Source organism: Mesoplodon mirus, assembly GCF_964341445.2.
Source record: "Mesoplodon mirus genome assembly, chromosome: 10".
Classification (NCBI taxonomy): Eukaryota; Metazoa; Chordata; class Mammalia; order Artiodactyla; family Ziphiidae; genus Mesoplodon; species Mesoplodon mirus.
Genome location: NC_138986.1, coordinates 90,447,638 through 90,472,407, shown reverse-complemented (window position 1 = coordinate 90,472,407; position 24,770 = coordinate 90,447,638). Strand labels below are relative to the sequence as shown.

The following is a 24,770-nucleotide window of genomic DNA, read 5'->3' as shown; positions in this document are numbered from 1 at the left end:
CGTGTCTGTGATGCCCCAACTCTGCTTTACTGGACACCCTATTAGCAGCTGATACTATGTTTACGTGTACGCACGTCATGGCCTAATTCTGAAACTGTATCCTGTGTTTTACCACGAAGCAGAAATGCCTGAAATTTGAAGGCGCTTACTCCCATCGTTCCAAAGCCAGAGCCCAGTCGTATGAATGACCTGACCTTGACATTGTGCAGTGTTGATTTCTCAGGAGCTTTAGCTCGAGGTACCTTCCTGAAGGAGGGCTAATGTCCTACCTGGGAAGTTCAGCCGTCCCCTGAACATGCACTGTCATGCAATTAAAAGGTAACGGGCTTGGAAACTGCCTTTCCTGCTCTCCCTGATTCGTGGGTATTCAGCTTTTGAGAAGGGCTTCCCGAAGAGTTCATGCAGCGACATGTATGGCTGAGAGGCTGCGAGGCAAGGGAAGCGAACGAGGGCCTCATTTCAGCCTGGCGTGGGCCCGGCCGAGGGCCTCCGCAGCTCCCGCCACCGGGCCCGCGCTCCGAGATGATCGGGATCGTCCAGTCCTGAGACAGTCCGACGCCAGGGCGGGCTCCCGGGCCGGCGGCCCCGCGTCCAGGGCGTCCGACCCGGTCTCCTCCGGACCCGCCTCCTCATCAGTTATAAACAATTTGGATTCCCTCCATTTGGGGTAAAAATCTTGGCTGCCCCTGGAGCCGCTGGACTCGCTCCCCGACAGCGGCACGTCCAGGTCCTCCGTGGACCGGATCAGGTTCTGCACCGACACCGACTTGCCCCGGTCCTGGGCCGCCGCGGGCCGGACGGACAGCAGGGCCGCGCCGTCCAGGTCGAGGCTCTGGCGCAGTGCACGCTCCTTGGCGGCCTCGAGGCGGGCGGAGACGTCGGGGAGGCCTTCGTGCGGGCCCGCGGGGCCGGGGACCAGGGCCCCCAGGGCGGGCAGCGGGGCCGGGATTTGCAGGGTGGCGGGAGCCGCCGGCCGGGCTGTGCCCACCCCCGCCGCCGCTGGACCGTCCCCCGGGCTTCCGGGCCCCTGGGCCGCCGTGGGGCTCAGCGCGTACAAGGTCTGCGCGCCCAGCTCGCCGGGCGCGAGGATGAGCTGCAGGCCCCGAGTCAGGCCCGCGCTGGCCGAGCGGGGCAGGCGGCCGCCGGGCGGGGCCAGGCTCTGATAGTCCGAAGTCTGCTGACAGTCGAAAGGTGGGGTCTGCAGGGGGGCCAGCGCGAGGGCCGACGCGGAGCCTTTCCGCAGGGCCTGCTGGTAGATGTCCAGCAGGCAGTCCAGCTTGGCCTCGATGGACTGGACCTGAAAGAGGGGAAAACGTACACTGTTGATAAGAATGTAGAAAGAAGTCCGGCTGTGCCTGCACAGTGAAGTCCGGAGAGGCGAGTCGTATGCAGTCCTGACTCGGCACCAGCTCCGGATGCCCCCTCCAGCCGTGAGGGCGGGAATGGAGGGCTCAGAGGCGGGGCGCTCCGGCGTCCGTCCGCCTGGTCTCTACCGGCGCCCTTCTGCCTCCCCAGCCTTTAAAATTAATTTTCAGGGGCTTCCCTGGTGGTGCAGTGGTTAAGAATCCGCCTGCCAATGCCGGGGACACGGGTTCGAGCCCTGGTCCGGGAGGATCCTACATGCCACAGAGCAGCTAAGCCCGTGCGCCACAGCTACTGAGCCTGCGCTCTAGAGCCTGTGCTCCACAACAAGAGAAGCCCCCGCTCGACACAACTAAAGCAAAGCCCACGCACAGCAATGAGGACCCAACACAAAGATAAAATAAAATAAACTATAAAAAGAATAAAATAAAATGGATGTTTCAAAAACCATATAAGCGCTGTACAAAGCAACTTCCAGACCCTCCTCCCCGATCAGGTTGCCCTTCCTCAGCCTCTTCCCTGAAGACATTCTGGGACTTTACTGCTGCCTAGCAGGGAACTTATTCTGGAAGAAATCAAGACCCTAGATACTGGGACTTCCCTGACGGTCCAGTGGTTAAGACTCTGCGCTTCCACCGCAGGAGGCCCGGGTTCCATCCCTGGTCGGGGAACTAGATCCCACAAGCTGTGCGGTGCAGACAAAAAAAAAAAAAAAAAAAAGACCCTAAATATCAACCTAGGTGATTCTTAATTTAAAAATAAAGGTATAAAATGCTTGGAATGTTTATATTAAATTGGAGCATTTTTATTCCTAAAAACTGTCTTTGTATGAAATGATACACTCTCAGGGTCAACAAACATTCAGTGCACTACCATAGTTATTATGCTTTTTTTTTTTGACATAAGAGACAATGAAAATAACCAAAACACAAATAAAAACTAGATCTTTGTTAGTCTACTGTTGGAAATCTATAGTTGTTTGCAGTTCGAGTATTAATTGATGTGAGGAAAATTTCTATTTCTTATATGGAAATACAGGTGTTTTAGAGAAACACTGTCTATGCATAAAGAAAATTTATTTTATTTGCTCTTTCTTGATTTTATTCCTTTTAAAATCTATTACTCATTAAAATACATCCAACTGCCTATAATCAGTTTTGATTAAAAAAAAAATTCTGGCTACTTCACTCCTGTTAGAATGGCCGTCATCAAAAAGATAAGAGATAACAAATGCTGTTGTGGATGTGGAGAAAAGGGAGCCCTCCTGCACTGTTGGTGGGAATGTCAACGGGTGCAGCCACTGTGGGGAACAGTATGGAGGTTCCTCAGGTAATTAAAAATAGAGCTACCACATGATCCAGTAATTCCATTGTTGGGACTATACCCAGAGGAAACAAAAATTAACTCAAAAAGATGTCTGCACCCCCATGTTCACAGCCAAGACTCAGAGACAAGTGTCCATTGCAGATCAATGGATAAATAAGTTGTGGTGTGTGTGTATATATATACACAATGGAATATTACTCAGCCATAAAAAACGAGGAAATCCTGCTATTTGCAACAACACGGATGGACCTTGAGGGCATAATGCTAAGTCAAATAGCTCAGGCAGAGAAACACGAATACTGTATGATCTCACTTATGTGGAATTTACGACAAAAAACAACCCCCTTCCCAAACACATAGAAAAAGGATCAGATTCATGGTGACTAGAGGCAGCGGGTGGAGGGAGGGGACCAGAGGCAGGTGGCCGGAAGGTACCGATTCCTAGTTACAGATAAACAGGTGCTGGGGGTGTGATGCACAAGGGGATGACTAGAGTTAATACTGCTGTGTGGTACCCAGGAAGGTGTTAACAGAGTAGATCCTAAGGGTTCTCATCACAAGGAAAACAAGTTTTTTTTCTTTTTGTGCTTTCCTTTTTATTGTGTCTTATAGGTGCCTTTCCAATGTAAGGCCTTTTTTTTTTTTTTTTTTTTTTTTTTTTTTTTTTTGCGGTATGCGGGCCTCTCACTGTTGTGGCCTCTCCCATTGTGGACGCGCAGGCTCAGCGGCCATGGCTCACGGGCCCAGCTGCTCCACGGCATGTGGGATCTTCCCGGACTGGGGCACAAACCCGTGTCCCCTGCATCGGCAGGAGGACTCTCAGCCACTGCGCCACCAGGGAAGCCCCTATTGTGTCTCTATGAGATGATGGAGGCTAACTAAGCTTACTGTGGTCATCATTCACAGTGTATGGAAGTCAGACCATTATGTTGTATGCCTTAAACTTATACAGGGATATGCGTCAATTATATCTCAATGAAACTGGAGAAAAATCTGGCTAAAAATTAAGCAGTTTAGTTGAGCTGTACCTGTTTTTCAACCTTGACCACTCGGCCAAGCATGCTGAGGTCATCTGTGGTCTCATGTTCTGCGGTTATTTTCTCTCTGCTCTTCTTATCTGATGTGATTTGCCCTTTTCCAAGAATTTGATCCACACTAGCAGAGAAAGAGATCTGATTATGAGTGCTGAAGGTGGACACTGCCCTAGGCTGGAAGGAAGGGTTTTGAGAAGAAAAATACAATTATCTCTATTTACGTAAGAGGAAATAAAAATGAACTTCTTCCAGTTGACGTGCTTATTTTCTTCACATGAAAATTACACGAGGTTAATTTTCTCATTATTCTAGTCCATGATGAAATCACTTATGGCTGATCTTCTGGAGGCAAAAATGTCCTAAACTACCAAGTAATTTGTCTGTTCCCACCCCTGACCAGGTGTTTCTTGAATTCAACCACTTAAAAATGACAAAATCATAATTATGACTATTTCATGTTAATAATAGAGCAGATTTTTCAATGACCATTTATCATACATCTGACATATGGAAGATAAGCAGATAAGAAAGCTGTAGTCTCCATCTCAGGATTTCTAGTTGGACAGTATACACACATCACATAAGCAAGAAACTCCAGATTAGTTCTGCAAATTCTGCAGCAGTTGAACTTTATAGAAACATTGGGAGGGAACTATACTCAATATTTTGCAATAACCTATAAGGGGAAAGAATCTGAAAAAAAATAGATATAAATGCATATATAACTGAATCACTTTGCTGTACACCTGAAACTAACACAACACTGTAAATCAACTATACTTCAATAAAAACAAAGAAACAAAAAAACCAATTGAACAAACATATGTTAAATGAAAAAATCCTGTTTGTAATGTTATGGCATTCTCTCCAGGTCAATTGATTTCTGGAAATTATCAATTTAGTTTAAAGATATTTTACTTTCAAAAACATTAATTCCTTCACCCTCAGAAAAATAAAACTTTACCAGAAAACCATAAATAATCATAGGAATAAATAACAGGATCCTAATTTACATTTAACCTTTGTTTTAAACGATTAAATGGACACTATTTATGTAAACTATTGCTACAATGCAGCATGAAATAAAATTTAAATTGCAGACTTTACAGTGTATTTTAACTAGTGACCCTATCACTATGAAGAAAAATAAAAGAAAACCAATTACATTTGTGATAAACAAACAAGCAAACAAAAACGTTGGGGGCCTTAGGTAGTTCTATGAAAGGACTTGGAAAACCTTGGCTACCTGGGCGGAGATTGTAACAGGATCACAGGTGATTTAAAACAATTTCCAAGGAGACCTAGTCAGCCTAAATTGGACTTACTTTCTTCCTTTTTGTGTGTTTTAGAACTGAATTATAAGGAATATTGACTCAACTAAAGTTTCCAGTTTACTTTGTGTGCACAGGAGTACAGGCAGTGATGACATCTAATCTATTCAACTGCCGCTCTACAAGGACTGGGTCATTTGTTCATCTCTGGGTGCCCAGGTGCCCGGCACACATTGCAGGTTCAATACTTACCTGCTGAATGAATGAACGAAAAAACTGTGATTTCTGTAACTAATGTTATAGAAATCAACAGGTGTTTTACTAAGGGCCTAGTATAGGCCTCACCCTGGGCTAAGTGTGCTCTGGGCATAGACAAACAATGAAGACTCAGTCCTTGTGTTTTAAGAACTGTTCAGTCGAATGCTGGTAGTTTGGGCCTGATAGTGAAGCAAGACTGTTAAAAAAAATGAAACTGACTAAATATTTTGGCTTCAAGATGACACAATCAAACACGTTTGAAATAACATACTGAACTCATTTCTTTCAACCACTAGAGAAGGTGCTCCCTGGAAAGACGGTGTGTATCTAGCCCCGTGCAGGACAGGCATGAAGGGACGGGCCCAGACTTGGTCCAGGGCCAGGGGGACAAACTTCCCACAGGGAAGCAGTATAAGAGCCAACCCTGCGTTTCCCAGTTTGACTCTCCGGCACAGTATTCCAAGGTGAGGAGTGCTTTTACTCCCTGCAGTGGACTCTACTCGCTTTAGGGGGTCAGAGGAGGGACAGGTCTGTCTTTGTGGGCTGGATGGTGGGTCAAGTTTAACGAAGGAGAAAGACTAGCTTTTCTCTGAAGGATGGTTAGGATTCAGGCGATAACGGAAACGACAGCAGTGCCCACCATTAACATTCCCCGAGCTCTCGGTGACCCTGCATTAACTCATTCAATCCTCACCACGACCCTAGGCGGCCACTGCCAATACCCCATTTTCACAGGTGAGACACTGAGACACTGTCGATACGTTGAGGCTTTTAATGTCCGATTTACATTTAAATAAAATCTATGTTTCAACGCAAAAGTCCAGCTGTTCACTAAAAAAAGAGTTAGAAGCATGGAATTCGTTTTCTCTACTAGGGAGACGTTCCTCCCAGACAGTTTCTGTGCCTGTTCCTGTAGAACAAGTAACCCCCGCGTTGCTCACCGTGTTTGCAGGCTTTTAATTCTGCACAGCATGTCCAGGTGACCAGCAGAATACTGTTCGATGACGTCTTTTACGTCATACGGGCGTAACGTTTCCTTAAACTTCCGTTTTGCAACGTGAAACTTCATAATTCTGTAAGAGGAACATACTACATATGAATCTTCATAACTTCACTAAAACAAAGTCACCCAAATGGCTCACTAGTATATAGAAGAAACTCTGGGGGAGAAAACGTCACACATCAAATTATTTTAAGCTCCTGCAGAAATGCAACATGAAAGCCCGAGGTTACAGTGGACAATTTAAGAATATCTCCTGTGAGGCACAGCTTGAATGTAGAAAAACACACTAAAAAAGAGACTAAACGTTAATACTTAACTCTTGCACCTTTTTAATGTCCATTGAAACCCTGAATTAAAATCAAAGTCAAAATGCAATTCTACCTTTTCCATGTAACCCCAAGAAGTCCAAGATCAACACCTAGTGAATGCATCCCTATAAAAATATGAAAGTTGTTAAAATGGTCTTTTATGTAACTATATGCATTTTTGAGATGCAGATGTGCTACAAAACTCTCATTCTCTCTAGGGAAATGTACATTTGTATAGAAATTTATGAAAAATTTCATAAATTATTTCTGCAGAATACTGCTCAATTAGCTACCCAAGGGTTTTTTTTTTTTTTTTTTTTTTTTTTCCCAAACATAACACACTCATCAACTAAGCTGGATGTCTAAACTCTTCAGAGCCAGAGGTTTTATTTATTTATTTATTTATTTATTTGGCCACACCAAGTGGCATATGGGATCTTACTTCCCCGACCAGGGATCGAACCCATGTCCGATGGAAGCATGGAGTCTTAACCACTGGACCGCCAGTGGTTAAAAAGACCAGAGGTCTTTTTAATTACAATGTCTCCCCCAACATGGACTCCGTGTTTTAAAACAATATTTCGTCAGTAAATTTCATGATGTCATGAACAGCTAAGCTGCTTAAGATAACCAGTTACTGCAATAACTTGATATAATTCCTGGGGAAAGCAAAGAAGCACAGCATTTTAATGAATCTGTGCAGCCTTACTGCCAGTAACTGTTAAACTTGTTGGTGTTTATTCAACTATTAATTGGCTCATAGACTCTTATTATCATGCTCATGGGTCCCAGGCTGCAGATCAGTCAACTAGGCTCTATGAACCAAAATTTATTGTTCCTTGGAGGAAAGGGGGAAGATTAGGGACAAATGTAGCGTTTAAGTGGAAAATTACCTATCCTAAGTGATAGCTGATTGCAACAAACCCAAACTGTTTTACTGGTTATAAAGCCCCAAACTCGATCCTGGAATTGTATTGTTGACTTCAAACTGATTGTCTCCTAATCAGCCCTGAATCATTTGTCTTTAATATTCTTTTTTCTTTTTTGCGGTATGCGGGCCTCTCACTGTTGTGGCCTCTCCCGTTGCGGAGCACAGGCTCAGCGGCCATGGCTCATGGGCCCAGCCGCTCCACGGCATGTGGGATCTTCCCGGACCAGGGCACGAACCTGTGTCCCCTGCATCGGCAGGCGGACTCTCAACCACTGCGCCACCAGGGAAGCCCTGTCCTTAATATTCTTACCCCCTTTCTCTACCACATGGTTTTTCCTGGCCCAGTGGGTGAGCATCACGTTCCCCAGCACATCCTGCAAGGCCGTGGGTGGCGTGGCGTCTGCCCACCCCTCTCACCTCATCCTCGTCCGCTTCCTCCTTGGAACTCGAGGACTTTCCTCTTCTTCCTGAAATCCTACAGGATACTTAAGACTCGGTTCTAACGTCGCTTTTTTAATGGAAATTTCTGCGATTGTCTCCAAGCAGTTAGTCACTTGTCTATTAACCTTCGTTTTAGTAACTAACATGCCACACTGTGATTACTTGCTTATATACGGCCTCTACCAGGCTGTAGGAGGTCCTTGACTGCAGGGCTGTCTCTGGCTGTCTGGAGGCTCCGCCTGGCCAGGGAAGGGGGTGACCGGCGGAGGCAGCGACCCCCTTCTCCCCAGACGTTCGTCCATCTCCACCTGCTCTTCTGCCTGCAGCCCCACGCCAGCCCTTCCAGATTCTCTCGTCATCAAAGTGCTCATTTCTCAGAGGTCTGTCTTGGCATGCTACCCAAAATGCTAACTGTTCCAGGTTCAGCTCAAGCACGGACCTCTCGAGGAGATTCACTGAGGTCAGAAGCTGTGTTTTTCATCCCAGCAGCTCATAAGATCCCTGGCAAGGATCGGCCATTCAGTACACGCTCGCTGAAGAAACGGATGAGGACCAGCTCCTCTTTGGTCGCCCAAAGCTGTTTATGCTGTTCTGTGCCAAGGCAGACTCCTGACACCTTCTTCTGAATGCAACAGATCTGAGTTCTTCGAGGCATATTTCAGGGAGACTGTAAGACTCTGACTCTCTTTCGTGAATACCAAAAACTTTCTAAAGTAAAACAAATTTGTGTATTCATGAATAATTAGGACCCTGCCTGACTCAGAAAAGATTCCTTTAAATAAAGATGCTTCTGAAAACCACGAAAATATAATATTCTTTTCTCTCAAATTACTAACGTAATTAGGATTTCCCAGAACAACTAAATCACAAATTATAAGATATCATTATGAGGAATTAAGGAGAAAGGAAAAAACATTGAAAGTCAAGGAATAAACGACACCATAAGCCAGCAAGTACCAAATGTAAAGAGTGCTGACAGCAAAACGAAACTGTCCAAGGTGAGGAGGGGAGGGCCTGGTGGGAGAGTAGTTCAGTTGCTGAACGAGTTTTATATATCACAGGACCATCAAGAACACAGGGATGAACACATGTGGTTAAAGTCTAAACAGAGTATAACCTCAGTTTTCTGTTCCTAAGAGACTGCTGTAGATGCTTCCAAAACTCCTGCGTGCCAGGCCTGCTCCAGGAGGGCGAGGATGGGAGGCGTGCTCCCTGCCCATCTTGGCCACTGTCTGATGACCCTTCTGAGCCAAGACCCCGGTCATCAGGGCCGGGCGATTCGAGATGTTCATACCATCCAGTCACCTCTGCTTCCCTCCCTCCACCCAATCCCCTCGCCTTTCCAGGGACTGCACTCGGTTTTCGTGGTTGAAATCAGAAGGTAGACAGTGGAAGATCTGGGAGACTAAGCTAAGCCCCCTCACTTCCCCGGTCCCGTTGGACGTCTACAGTGGCTTCTGTCTCTGCCCACAACGAGCTTGACCCGAGTGCTCAGGGTCCATGTCCTGGACACGGAGCTGGACGGTGGGAAGTGAAGGCCTCGTCCTCCCACCCCACCCCGCCGCCTCCTATGGGGTGGGTCTCCCATCGCTGTGCCCTTGCTGAATGGCTGGCCCTGCCCTGAGCCCTTTGCCTCCACTATGTCAACGTGAAGCCCTAAGAATTTTCCACCTTTGATATCTGGGTCTAGCGAGGGCTCTGGAGGTCGGGTAACCTGTCCAAGGTCACACAGCTAGTACGAGGCTGGTGTTGCTGATACCCCCACTAAGCTCGCACCACAGGGCAGGTCTTGGGCAGGCACACTTGTAAAGGTTCAGGGGAATGTGCAGCTGTCCACTGAGCTCCTCCCGCCTCCTCTGTGTGCCCTCTGACCCTCACACAAGTAAACCCGAGGCCACGTTAGTCTATTCACCTCACCGCCAGCCCTGTCCTCCCGGGGGGTCCAGTGCACTCTGCCCTTGAACTGGCCCCCTTCCTTCTCCCCAAGGCCCCTCCCAAGAATCAGGCCTGGGCCCATGTGGGTTCCCCACCCCTCAATAATTGTAAAGTTTCCCCTTTTGTCGCAAAGTCTAGGGGTCCTCTGCTTACTTTACCCAAGTTGTAGGATATACACATTGGTCTCATTGGTCATTGGTTTGCTTTACTGTGTACGTTTCCCAGCCACCAGCTGCCCACGACGCACTTAGCTTCTGCAAAGTGGAGTCAGTAGGCCGTTTTCTGCTTATTTGCAGGAAGAAATGAAGCCCAGAGTTCAATAATTCTAGATTTCAGGAAAGACACGAAGGTGATGACAACTGAGGAAACTGTCCAAAGTGGTTATTAGACTATGAATTTGAAAGGCCTTTTAATTCTTCGATTTTTTTTTCTCTCCCAGACCATTCCATGTCAGGTACTAAGCCTTCTGACTACGCGGTGAAGGGAAAAGGTGAGAGCTGGGGTTGGAGACCCCCGAGTTGGGAGGAAGCTTGGTTCACACAGGCAATCCTGAGTGTTATGTATCTCTGCCCTCCTAACGCAGCTGGATGTAAATCAGAGGGACCCAAAGTCTAGACAAGGGGTGGAAAGTTCTTTCTGTGAAGGGCCAGGCTGTGGGTCACATGATCTCTGCTGAAGCCACCCACGTCTGCACTGTAGCATGAGAGCAGCCACAGGCAGTACGTACACAAGAGAACGTAGATGTGCTCCAGTAAAACTTTATTTACAAACACGGCATTGGGTTGGTTTTGGCTCCACCCTGTTGTTTGCTGACCTCTGGTGTAGACACAAGGAAATGTCTTGAGGCCAGGCAGAAAAAGAGGCCGAAAACTTTAATGGACGTTTATAAAAGAAGTTTAATATGATCTATGTATTGCCTGGTAGAAAGGAGTGTTTGGGCAAATCATTCCGGAGTAAAATTCAGACCTTTAGAGTACATTTAGTGATTAAAATGACAACACTGCCAGGCAGCACTTGGCAGTATAGCCTGCGAGATGGGGACTCTTGTCAGCCCCAATCTGCAGATAGGGAAACTGAGGCCAAGAACGGTTAAGTAAGTCGCCTGAGATTAAACAGCTGGTAAGCGTGGGGTCTGAGCCAGTGTGGCTCCAGTGCTGAGCTCTTAATCACAATGTTTACTATTGTCTTAATGTTAAGATGTTAATATTTTAACACAAAATAACCGCACGGAAGAGATACTTTGGTATGAAAGGGCTCTTATTGCTCGCACGCCTGGCACACAGTGAATGGCTTGTTCTTACTGGTGCTGTTGGAAGGGCCTTCGGAGGAGGACAGAAGGCGGGGCACTAGGCTGCACTCTCACTGTCTTTTCCTCATGAGGGCAAACTGCACCCCTGGAGCTAATACAGCAGCAAAGGGCAAAAGACCCTGAAGCCAGCCTCCTCCGATGCTGCGGGTACCTAAGAGGCTAGGCATCCCGGAGGAGACCTACGCTCGAAACAGACATGCTCCCCTGTGACCGCTAGAGGGGGCCAGAGATTCGCCACAAACCTCAACTGGCAACTGGCTTGAAACGGAAGAAATCTGCTCAAGCAATTCTCTGAGCACGAAGAAATAACCACAGCGAAGTTAAACCCCGGGTGGAATATAGGCTATATATACACACAACACACGTGCACTTGTAAGGAGGTGTAGGTGCATTTGTTGAGCTGCCACTAGTTACAGAATCTCGCAAAGGTCTTGTCCCAGGCCTCTGAGTCAGGGTAGAAACCCTGCAGACGAATATGCAGAGATAAGAACGGCTAGAAAACAGAAGCGGCGGTGGCTGTGCCACCACCAGACAGATGGACGGGCGGCCGACAGCCAGACCTCGTGCGGGCGGAGGGCTCAGCCGACCGAACCGGGGAGGCAGCTTGATGGGCTCTATGTAAAGGCAGCAGAGTCCCCAAGCCCCCGCTGCCCCCTTGCCATCAGCCAGGGAGCCTAAAGCACGCCGATGCCTGGCTCCCACCTCCAGAAACGTCATTTAATTGATCCAGAGGCTTTATAAACCTCGTCGGGTGATTGGAACCTGCAGCCCAGGTTGAGAACGACCAACAGGCGGTGGGACTGGGGTGGGACTGGGCTGGGTTAGGACGGCCTCCACACGAAAGCGTGACGGCGGGTCTGTGTCGTCTCCCGAGTCACACAAATCGTGCCCACGAGGCAGCGCGTCCGTGTGCCTGGGTGTCAGACCCCCAGTCACACACCCCGTGCTTCCTGCCTCCGCTTCTGGAGTAAGACCCGAAGTTCCACGCAAGAGCCAGCTAACAAGTCCCATTAGATTCTCAAGGAAGCAAGTGCCGGGTGACGGGTCCATTCATTCTTTCAATAAATAGTCATCGAGCTCCTACCACGGTGTGTGTGTGGGCCCTGGCTGTGCTGCGAAGGAGCTGAAGAAGCCTCCAGGGACCATGTGGTCCCCGTCCGTCCCTCCGCGGCGTCCTGGTGGGAGGAACAGTCCCCTCGCCAGGAGCTCTAGAGCCCATGTGCCCAGAGCCTGGGGCCCTGGACGAGCTCAGGGTGGTTGCTTCCCTGCGTGATGCTGGAAAGCGGGACCGAATCAGCCACTCGTCACACATTCACTGAGCACCTACGACGTGCCAGCCTCCGTGATAGAGGCCGGGGATTGGTCAGAAGGGCAGGCAGACAAGCAGGAGAGGAGTGTGTACCCCAGACTTCTCCCGCATGCATCCCCATCTCTGGGGAGAGAGGATCAAATTCCTCAGGGCTCAGAAATGGCCGCCTGATGTCCTAGACCTCATGTTTTTGGTGTGGATGCACCCCACTTCATATCGGTGTGTCCTGTCCGTCACCTCTACTGATGAGCGTTCCATACCCACCTCTTTCGCTGTTCAGCAAATTCAATCCCCTGATTCTGACTCCCCAGGAGAGATACAGCATCTGTCCGCCTGAAAAGGAGGGGCCCGGGGCTCGTTCTGCAAGTGACCCAGGGCCTCTGGTCGCTGACTCCCTCCCGAGGTAGCCCTCTCGAGCCTTTTACAGTCCAGTCAAGGGGTGGTGCTGATCACGGGGCAGATTCGGCAGCCAACTAGGCTTAGAACGTGATAATGTGGGTCACCACCAAAGGCGTGTGGATCACTAGTTGGATGATTCATTAATGTTATTTTCCTGTTAATACATAATCATGGGCTTCCCTGGTGGCGCAGTGGTTGAGAATCTGCCTGCCAGTGCAGGGGACACAGGTTCGAGCTCTGGTCTGGGAAGATCCCATATGCTGCGGAGCAACTGGGCCCGTGAGCCACAACTACTGAGCCTGCGCGTCCGGAGCCTGTGCTCCGCAACAAGAGAGGGCGCGATAGTGAGAGGCCTGCGCACCGTGATGAAGAGTGGCCCCCGCTCGCCGCAACTAGAGAAAGCCCTCGCATAGAAACGAAGATCCAACACAGCCAAAAATAAATAAATTGATCAATAAATGAAAGCTGAGCTGATGTCCTTCTAAAAAAAATACATAATCATGACTCGGTAATACAGGTCTGCATTTGTGTATATGGTATCTAGACTTTGACACTCTTCAAAACTAGTTATAGAATCGCATACCAAGACTCCTTTACCATCCTGTCATCTCAGACTGGGCTACTGGCCAGAGACTAAGGAACCCCAGGGCTGCCCGGATGCTCTGGCCAGTCTCATTTTCTTGCTTTCAGCTCTTGATAGAGACGTAAATTAGCCCCACTGTATACAATCTACCAGATGTTGTCACTAAAGGGCAGGCAGATACCTCCCTTGGCTGACTTAGGGGTCAGGAAAGTTCTGTGGTCACATTGTTCCCATCACTGGGAGTAGGGTTTTTCTTCTAATGCTTAATATTGTTTTATATTCAGGAGTAATAAGTTCTTCTGTCCATTCTGTTTGGTCTTCTTTTAAAGAGATAAGAGTAGTAAAATGCAAGTAAGAACTGGATACAAGCAAGTCTACAAATGGGTAACTTTCCTTCCTAGGATTTTTGTGAGCACTAACACGGTAACTACATTTGGGCATTTTATTTTCCTAGGAGTATAAAATCCTGTGTAAATTTTAAAGTGTGAAACAAATAAGTAAATAAACAAAGTGCCCATACATGCTGATTGCTCTTGAATAGTTTTCATCTCAGCAATGAATAGGAGATTCAGTTAATAAAAGGTTAAAAAGTGGATGCTGCAAAGTAAGTGTGTTTTCAGTGAACACACTGGTTTAATGCAGCCTCAGGGCAAAATGCGGTCACAAGCAATTATCTTCAAAACAGAAACAAACAAAAAGAATATTCCAGGGCTTCCCTGGTGGCGCAGTGGTTGGGAATCCGCCTGCTAATGCAGGGGACATGGGTTCGATCTTTGGTCTTGGAAGAGCCCATGTGCTGAGGAACAACTAAGCCTGGGAGCCACAACTACTGAGCCCACGTGCCACAACTACTGAGCCCGTGTGCCTAGAGCCCATGCTCCGCAACGAGAAGCCACCGCAACAAGAAGCCTGCACACTGCAACCAAGAGTAGCCCCCGCTCGCCACAACTAGAGAAAGCCTGAGCACAGGAACGAAGACCCGATGCAGCCAAAACTAAATAAATAAATTTATATATAAAAAAAGAATATTCCAGGGAGTATATTAGCTGATTAAAAAAATCTCATAAATGATCCATAAAATGTTCCCCAGCAGCGTCCTGTACTGTCATGTGTCACAGACTTGGCTGTCCAGAGTGACTACATAGCGACTTGCAAACAAAGACTCACCATCTCTGCTAAAACAGCAGAGACGCCATCAGCAAAGTTAGGGACTGGTGATGATTAAACAGCTTGCGGATTTAACAAAACCCACAGTGGCAAACATGTGCCGCCTCTTCTCTGTTTGCGGGGAATTCTTGCCTGAAGGTTGAAGTGAGGTTTAAGAAGGAAGCAGAGCTGAAAACATATTTTAGAGGAGAACGTGCACGCCTCCTGGAGCAGGTGGAGCACAGGGCGAGAAAACCCGAAAACCTCGGCACTCGCGCCGGGCGACAGCAAGGCCCGCTTGGCCCACCCTCAGAAGCTGACAAGTCATCGGTGGCTCTGCGCTTGGCTGATCAGACCCGAGCGATTTTAGAAGAGCCGATGATGAGTCTTCGCTAGTTATAAAGAAATTCTTGACGCCTCACCTATGCTCCTATTAGCGTGAAAGATTCTCATAGGTAGTTTGAAAAAATGGCTTTACAACCTGGATTCAACCTTTTTTTAAAAAATTTATTTATTTATGTTTGGCTGTGTTGGGTCTTCATTTCTATGCGAGGGCTTTCTCTAGTGGCGGCGAGCGGGGGCCACTCTTCATCGCGGTGCGCGGGCCTCTCGCTGTCGCGGCGTCTCTTGTTGCGGAGCACAGGCTCCGGACGCGCAGGCTCAGTAGTTGCGGCTCACGGGCCCAGTTGCTCCGCGGCATGTGGGATCTTCCCAGACCAGAGCTCGAACCCGTGTCCCCTGCACTGGCAGGCAGATTCTCAACCACTGCGCCACCAGGGAAGCCCCTTGGCTTCAACCTTTTTTGCCTCTACTGAGTTTTTCTCCAAAGCTCCCGGTGGCTTCCTTGGTGCCGCTTCCCAGGGACCTCCTGGAAAGGAGTAGGTCCCCTGTCTCTTCTGACCTCCAGCAGCCTTTCATACGGTGGACCCGCCTTCCGCTCCCAACGCTGCGCCGGGCCGTCCTCCGCCCCGTCTCCTGGTCCCTTCTGCCCGGCTGCCCCGGGTCCCTCTGGATCAGCACCTTCTCTCTTCCGCGGCTCCTCACGGTCCCTGAGCAGGAGATTCTGTGAGGACCACCGTCTGTCTTGCCTCCACGCTCTCCAGGGGACGCTTCTGGAAACCATCCACGTCTGTGCTGACGACCACCAAGGCTGTCCTGCTCCAGGCGTCTCTCCTGGGCTTCAGATGCAGGGCTCCACCTGCCTGCTGGGCGGCCCCTCCAGTGGCACTCGCAGCAGCGCGCCGTCTCCACCCGCCCCCCCGCCCCAGCCCGGGCGCCCGTCTCACCCTCGACTCCTCCGCTCCATCCTCGCCACCCACTAAAGTCCAAACCCTGCTACTGTTTCCGTCGGAAGAGCGCCGGCGTCCCCCCAGCTTCCCTTCACCGTGACTGCGTGGCCCCGGCGCCCGCAGATCCAGGGCTTGTGACAACGAGTGTCCCCTCTTCCCAGCCCGCTCCGCGCTGCAGTCAGAGTCACCGTCCTGAGTGCGGGAGCAGCGCCGGCCTGGGGCGGGGGAACTTCGCACGTGCGCCCTCCGCCTCTCCGGCCTGGCGCCGGCGCCCCTCGGCCTGGCCTCTCCTCCCCCGTCCCCTCCCGGCCCCCTGGCTCTTGGTCACTGCAGCCGCCTAGACACACACGCGGGGCCCGCACGACGGCCCCTCCCGGCTCCAAGCAGGGGCCGCCTCCTCCTTACTGTTTGCCCCTGTGCCCAGCGCACGGGAGAAGTGATACATCTTGTTTCAGTGCAGGATCCGACCCCCTGGGAGGGTCTTTAAAGGGCGTCCTGAGGCCCGTGTGGATGGGGGCGGCAGAGGAGAGTCACGCCCACCTCTCAGGCCCACTGGACTTCGTGGGATGGCCCTGCGCGGCAGCGAGTCACCCACAGGGGCTATGGGGACGCTGCCTTGTGCTGCCTCCAGCCCCTAATGGCGGCGGTGCTCTGGGCGAGTCCTCAGCGCAGGGCCTGGTGAGGAGGAAACTGCCAGGGGAAACAGCGGGCGCTTCCTGGGGGAGGGGGTGGGTGCAGGCAGGCAGGCGCCCCCGGGTGCGAAAAAGGAGCGCTCCTTTCACGTGGGCCGCGCCGGCAGGGGGAGCTCAGAGGGGAGGGGTCTGGCCTGAGCGGAGGATGGGTGGGGGGGGCGGTGCCCAGAGCCCTGGGTTCCCACGCTGCCCGGCACTCGGCGCTCTGCGCACGGTAACCCGTGAAATCCTCACCGCAGCAAAGGTCAGCACCATCCCCGTCCCCACGTCACGATGAGGAAACACCACAGAGAGGCGATGTGAGTTGCCCCAGGTCGCACAGCGGCACGTTGGGTTTCTTGGACCACCTTCCTGAGCAGCCCTGGGGGGCGGGGGGTGGGCAGGAAAAACTAGCCAGTGAGGCCTCATAAAGTCAGGCTGCAGCTTCAAGGAAAGACTGGGAGTCTGGGGTTAGCAGGTGCAAACTGTTACCTATAGAATGGATAAACAACAGGCCCTAGGTCCTACTGTAGAGCACAGGGAACTATATGCAGTATCCTGTGATAAACCACAGTGGAAAAGAATATGAAAAAGAATACATATATGTGTATAACTGAGTCACTGTGCTGTACAACAGAAATTAACACAACATTGTAAATCAACTATTCTTCAATAAAAAAAAAAAGAACATTAGAAAATGAGATTCTCTGAGTTTTCACCCCAGACCTCATTTATTCATCTGATTCCCTGGAAGGCTGGGTCTGCCCAGGGGTGCGGAGATGACAGCGCAGGGCTACCAGGAGATGTAAGGAACAGGATACACCCCGCAGCTTCTGGGCCAGCTCTCCTACACATACTGAGTAATCTCCACCGCCTGGTTTCGGTTCTCCTCACAAGGAGAACGGGTTGCACCGTATTCTGATTCATTTCTTGCCGACTGACAGAAAACACAGTTATGTTGAGAGCCACTGTTGCTGAGGATCTCGTTAGGAGCGGCCCTGACCCTAGATGTAGTGATTCTAGGAAAAAATACCTGTGAGAAGCAGGCGAGCTTCACCCACAAGGTTCCCACTGACCAAGCTGTTTCCCCAGCTGCCCAGGCACACAGCCCTCGCGTGCTGTCCTGCTGTGCACAGCTGAGAATTTATCCAGCCCTTGCCGTGCGGTGGGAAAACAAATACAAACATCTCTTTTGTATTTTAAAAAATGATTATTCCAAGACCCTTTTATAAATGTAGAGTTGTATTGACTATGACCTTTAAAATTTATTATTTCAAATACATGAGCATATCTTAATTTTTGCGTGAAAATTTGCCCAAGACTCACACTTATGTAGTGTTTCCACAGTGCCAAGTGCAAGCTTGAAAGGCAAGCCAGTCAACCTCTTCAGAAATTCCCGGATGTCTGATATTGCGAAGGATTATCCAGGTAACTGATGGGCTTATTTTTAATCTGAAAATTTTGATATTGTGCCTGGGAAAATATTTTTTGAACAGTGATAGAAAAATTGGTGTCTTGCCATGTGTTATGGGCTGAATTGTGTCCCCCCCAAATTCATATGTTGAAGCCCCAGGACCTCAGAATGTTACTGGCTTTGGAGATGGGGTCTTCAAAGAGGAGAATAAGTTAATATGAGATGTTAGCACAGACCCTACCCCACTCTGACTGCTGTCTTTATAAGAAGGGAAATTTGGACATAGACACATACAGAGGAAAGACGACGTGAGGACACAGTGAGAAGGTGGCTGTCTGCAGGCCGAGGAGAGAGGCCTCAGAAGGAACCAGCCCTGTGAACACCTTGATCTTCGACTTTGAGCCTCCAGAACTGTGAGAAAATAAACCTTTGGTGGTTGAGGTTAAACCAGTTGGTGGTATTTTGTTATGGCAGCCCGAGCAAGTGAATACACCGTAATACAGGGGACCCTGGAACAACACGGGTATGAACTGCTTGGGTCCGTTTATATGTGCATTTTTTTCAATAAATATATTGGAAAAATTGTTGGAGATTTGTGACAATTTGAAAAGAGAAACGAACTGTGTAGCTAGATATGCTGAAAAAATTAAGAAATAGTTAGGTATGTCATACATAAAATATATGTAGATACTAGTTGACCTTTACCTAAGCATGAGTGATATTTAATATAAAATTAATAAGGTGTTAGTTTTCTTACTGTTTTATGACTTTACTTTCAAAGAATTTTATTACTATACAGCATGCCTCTCTCTCCCTCATAATGGGAGAAACTGCATATCAGCCTATCATCACAGGAAAGTGTTTTTTTTTTAAAATCTAACACTGTTTCAATACTGTATTATGGATGTAACTGTGATACTGTGTGCAATAAAATTTTTAATAATAATTCATTCATTAGTGTACAAGCTAAGCTACCATGAAGCAATCATACTGCTGCTTTTTCATTATCAGTGCATGAATCGTTATACCTGTAAATAAATATGTACTTCTTTTTCACGTTATCTTTTCATTTTTGATGTCTAGTGTTAGTAAGACATATAACATCTATAGTGTTTTGTATTGTGTAAGACAATTTTGATGTAGGTACTGATAGATGATTCATCTTGTGAGCATACTTCTGTATCAGTAAACACAGTACAATACTGTAAATATATTTTCTCTTCCTTGTGATTTTCTTAATAACATTTTCTTTTCTCTAGCTTAATTTTTGGTAAGAATACAGTAGATACTACATATAACATACAAAATATGTGTTAATTGACTGTTTATGTTATTGGGAAGCCTCTGGTCAACAGTAGGCTATTGGTAGTTATGTTCGAGGGAGTCATAGGTTACATGCAGATTTTCTACTGCATGGAGGGTCGGGGCCCCTAACTCCTGCACTGGTCAAGGGTCAACAGTATAGTGGGAGTTGGGTGTGTAGAATTTTCAAGAGTTTATCAGTTTGCTTGTCAATCTGTTTACTTCCCTGCTAATTTCATCCTTCTATTTAGAAATTAATTTGTATGAGTAGATGAAAATAAATTTAACATTGTTTGAATTAAATCATTAACAAGATAGATAGGACTCTTGTTAAAAATAAGTTCAATTTTCACCCCCAGAGATGAGTTTGAAAACACATTTTCAACAACTTCATGCACTCAACTAAATAATATTTTGAAAAAAATCTGTGGTAATCCTGGAGGAACTATACAAAACTAAGTATTCTTCTGTCTTTTAAGGCATAGTTTGGAAATATCTAAGAATAGCTGTTGTTCACTACTATAAAAAGTGATGTCATTCATTAAAACAACAAGTCTCGGTGAATTTGGGGAATAGAATCCAGATGAATTCAGAGAATGACCTTAATCATCTCATTGCCTGAGAATATTTATTCTCAGAAATAACTAGAAAATGTCAGATGCTGAATAAGTATTAATAACTGAAAATAAGAATCCCTCCTTTGCTCTTGTGAATGTAGTCATATTATTTCCCATGCTGTCATCGCATACATATTTTCTGTTACACATTTGAAGTTTAATTTGTCTCTTAGGAGAAAACTGTTATTATTGTTAGGACTACTGGAAGACAAAAGGCATGTTCAGGTAGTCATATTAAAGAATCAAACAACCAAAAGAGAATGAGGAAAATGCCAAAAACAAAGTCGCCATTTTAGAGTTGAGGAATAGATGGTTCGAACTTGCCATCAGTGACATCCGCAGAAAATCCTGTTTAAGGTGCGCTGTGAGTGGTGGGCATGTTCTGGCAAAAGCACTCTAGTCAATTGATGTTCAGCTTGTTATGTAATTAAACTCATGAAAAGGACACTTTTGCATATGATTTAGGGACTTATACCTGCAAATCCTTTTCAGAAGTGCTAACTGCGGTGATTCGTCCTTTAATTTTTAGAAATTAAGTTCTATCATGAGTCAAAGATTTCCAATTAAGTTATTAACTACTGAGTATAGCTATTATGTTTTTATAGAATCCAACAATTTTAAATGAAACTTAGAAGTGATTAAAAAAAAAAAAACGCACCAAGAAGAATCGGGATACAGGGAAGAAAAACAGCCCATCAAGAGTTATGAAGTAGCAAGCAGAAAGCTTCCAAAATCCACAAAAAGGAGAGACGTGTAAATAATAAAGTTCCTGTTAAAAATAAGAACCAAGAAAGAATTCTGAAGAGCAAGGGAATTCTGCAAGGGACTTTACAAAAATCAGTCAAGTTTCCAGAGGAAGGGGTAATAACAAAGTAAATAGCAAGCTGCTGCTCAAGTGCTGAGCTGGCAGAATAAACCTATTTCATTTTCTTTTTTGCAGCTCAGGATTCTTTGTTGTGAGGCAAAAGCAGAAAGCTTCAGAAGGTCTCGGGAAATGACACAAATTGGGTTAAGTATGACTTTTAGGAAACTTAATCTGGTCCCTTAGATAAGATTTTACTGTACTTGCTGCAAATTAGACCAGGGGTCTCTGCTGGCTGTAAGGAACGGATGGAAAGAATGTCGAGGTCACTTTGGGGCCAGCAATGCCCCATAGAGCTTCCTGCCATGATGGAAACGTACTATGTCTTCTCTGCCCAACACAGAAGTCACTGGCTATGCGTGGCCGCTGAGCACTTTAAATGTGGCCGTACCATTGATGAACTGAACTTTACATTTTATTCCATTTTAATTAATTCAAATTTGAATCGCCTGGTGTGACCAGTGGCTACAGTGTTGGACAGCGCAGCACAGATCCTTTCCATCCCTTTAACTGAAGGCTGTAGACCTTATTTCACTACGTATCCTTGGGTTTTCTGGGATTAAATATTACCCAAGGCTTCTGGGATCCCCTGGGGCAGGGCGATCATATCATTGTCCAAACTGGGAGACTTTGAGAAAGACGTGGAGTGTCAGTAACAGTCATGATGAGACAAGAGGCCCAGGACACATAGGTGGGATGGGACGGTCCCCCATCCACAGGGTTGTTGCTTGCAGGTTCTAGAGGGAAGTAACTAGGCTTGACTTCACTTCTGTTTAGCGGGCTGCTACAGATAATGTTTAAGTACCTCTGGGCACACATTTTCATCATATCATGATTTTCTTTGCCCCCATAAACATTTACTAAAATCTTTATAACTCACCTCTACTCTCCCAGTGACCCCCGACCACAGAGTACAGCAATGTCTAACAGGATGCTCAGACCAGAAGCACATAATCCATCATACTGATGTCTGAGCTTAGACTGAGTATCTGGGTAGCTAAACTGGGTTGGATGTTTTCAGCTTTCCTCAGGCTTTCTGGTAAGAGGCAGGAAAAGCCACAAAGAGCAGAGTAAGAGGCAGGAAAAGCCACAAAGAGCAGAGGCATATTTCTTTGCAGTCACTCTGCATCCCCTGACAGATACACGTTCTCCCAAAGGGATGACACTGGGCAGGCTGAACAGCCGCAGTTCATTTAGTCCGGATCCTGGATTGTCTGGGGGAGTGGATCCTGGAAATACAAATACAAGTTGCTTGGGACCCTCTCAGTTTTCTGCCATCAGCAGAGGAAGTGTGTTACAGTCAGACTTTACAATTATATTTCAGCAGGACAGAGCAACCCCCTGCGGAACACACAGGCTTCCCATGTTCAGAAGTCAACCTGCTTTGAAATAGCAAAGATGGACTCTTCTTCGACATGACATACAGAACATGGATTGAAGCACCGAGACGTACAAATAATTTAAAAAGTACAGTTGTATCTATACGCAGATGTCCTTAAAGCGACAAATTCACACAACAAGCCAATTCTCACGTAATCTGTCCGGTATGGCCTGGCTTTTCAAACCCCACCCACCTTTTATAACGCATCCCGTGTTGAACACAGTCAAGTTTTGTATTAAAAAATATATTTCAAAATGTAATAGGCATGTGGATGAATAGGAAAAGAGAAAGGAATTATTGCGGGAGATTTACCTGCAGGAAAGAGAATTCAGCGACATAGTGATTCAGATAATCAGGGGGAGGTTTCAGAATCATTTTGTCAGAGGTTTTCACCAACCTGATCGCCCGAATGACAGTTTTCAGTGGTGGGGTGAGGTCCTCCACGGACACGTCACACTGGCATCCTTTGTCATCATACACGTCATCAGTGCCAAGCGCCGTGTCAGCTGCAAGAGAAAAGGGCCAGTTTAGGTAGCAGCACAGCAACAATTTAAAACTTGTTACCGAATTGGTCTCACGTAGGGATGGCGGGGAACTCACAGACTCGGCTTATAAATCAACACGTATAAGGTCGGCCAATTGTTTTTCCCAGTATTACTCTTTCTCCTTTTCCTACGACCTAACCGATTTCACATGGTTTGACGTGACTGCCTTTCTGAGCTGTTTTCCATGGGGAAATGGGGCTGCTGACACACTTTCTTCCCGGTAGAGGTGATGGATTTGTGTCGATCCACTCACGCTCTTTTGCCCAGTTCTTTTGAAACTAACAGCCAGAGTTTAAATAACAGCTGTTTGGAGTTAGGAAAGCAGTTTTTGGACATTTAGTGAACTGGCCTGTATATATAGAGCTGAAGCCCATGGCACTGACCCCAGTTGTCCCACGCCCTGAATGAGTGTGCTAAGCGTTCGGATCCAAGCACACGGACTCCCTGTCGGTTACTGGACGTGGGCAGCCCAGGACAGAGCTTGCTGATGATAGCACTGCCAAGGCCGAGGGCAGATTCTCAGACTGGATAAGAAAATCAGTTTCCCGTAAACCGAGCAAAATATCTTTCGGCTTAACCACAAAGTTTGACAAAAAGGCAGGGTTACAATAAACACCAAATTACTAAGAATTTATAAAATTAATAAGGCATAAGCATATCATTGCAGCTTGGTTTTCAGTAACAGAATATTGAAAGCAGGTTAAAATTCCTGTAACGAGGAAAAGGTTTAAATAAGTATTGGTAGGTTTATTTAATGGAATATTGAGAATCTGTGAAAAATGATGACTAATGACTGGAAAACTGTCACAATATATTATTAAAGAAACAATCTATATCTGGGATTAAGAATGATTTTATTTTTTTCTGCCTGGCTATATTTTCTAAAATCTCTGCAATGAACATGTATGATCCTGGTAATAAAGTAACAAAAGTGTACTCAGGAGAAAAGAGTTATATAGCCTCCAAATACTACTTGAACCTCTTTATTTATTATTTTTATTTTTTATTTTGGCCGCACAGCTTGTGGGGTCTCAGTTCCCTGCCGGAATCCTAACCACTAGGCCACCTGGGAGCTCCCCTATTTGAGCCCCTTTAAATGTTGACGTAACGAAGGGACTAAAACTGCTTTCTGTCTCCTGCCCTGATCGGTGATCATCTCCTACGTCATAAAAGAAGGAGACTTTGCCATGGGCTGGCCTGGTTGGGTTACAGGTCCTGAAACGCTGTAGGAGGCCCATTCACGGAGCAGTGCTCACATCCGGGATGCAGTTCGTGCATTGCTCAATTCAATGATTCACTGTGTTTACTCAGTTGATGGTGTGCTGGGGCCAGGGGTGGTGTGGTGAAGAGATACAGATGGGTCTTCACAGCTCTCTGTCATGGTCCCTCTGGCCTTCTGGCCCCCAAGCCTCCTAAGTGGGTTCTCCAGAACCACCAACTCATAATAACAATCCTAAACAGCAACCACTCGCTGAAATGTATGCCCGGCGCTTAGACAAAGCTTCCGCACGTATTAGTTTTCTTATTTACAGCAACTGTACAGGTTGGTGATGCTATGCCTGGTTTTTAGATGCTGATATTGAGGCTTCGAGAAGGTAAGTATAATAATTAAACAGCATAAAAGTCAGGGTCCTTTTATCGTTGTGAGGTTAGTGGAAAACTTTTTCCGCAGGTAGGTGCTGTCCCAATAGGCACAAAAGTTAAGATAGTGAAACTACAGTGTTCGCACGGACTGTAAAGTGGAGCGGGGACGTCCCAAACGGCGACAAGACGTTTTCTCCCTGCCCCCCGCCTGCACCCCAGTAAGACCTTCTGGCTCTCTGTCGCGGTTAGCATTAGGCTGGGCAGTGGATGGGAGACATTGTATCCAAAGCCATTTTATTAGGGACTTTCATTATACTACTTATAACTTGATTATTCAAGGCATAAATCAAGCTCTCAGTTTTTAAAAAAAGTTTTTTCTTTTTGTAAGTTTGGTCAGGGCAAACTAATAGGAAATACATCTTCGTTGCCATGTGTTGAAGCAAGGGCTGAGTTAGAGAATTTTCCCCCTTATTCCAAAACCAGAAAAATG

The 24,770-nt window shown here is 47.1% G+C and overlaps 1 protein-coding gene across 5 annotated transcripts in view; it reads right to left on the bottom strand.

Annotated features, from left to right (window-relative positions):
• Positions 1–357: 357 nt before the first annotated feature.
• The window catches only part of KCNQ5 (potassium voltage-gated channel subfamily Q member 5), a gene marked incomplete at its 5' end in the record, with an annotated part of 580,126 nt that continues 555,713 nt past the window's right edge, over positions 358–24,770 (bottom strand). For 4 of the 5 annotated variants that reach the window (XM_082633969.1, XM_082633971.1, XM_082633970.1 and 1 more), the window contains 4 exons: positions 358–1,297; positions 3,717–3,843; positions 6,193–6,324; positions 22,549–22,657. In XM_082633969.1, the coding sequence (XP_082490095.1) occupies positions 455–1,297; positions 3,717–3,843; positions 6,193–6,324; positions 22,549–22,657 (1,211 nt within the window). In that variant the 3' untranslated portion in view covers positions 358–454. The remainder of the gene's footprint in view (positions 1,298–3,716; positions 3,844–6,192; positions 6,325–22,548; positions 22,658–24,770) is intronic. The other variant, XM_082633973.1, reaches the window with a different exon arrangement.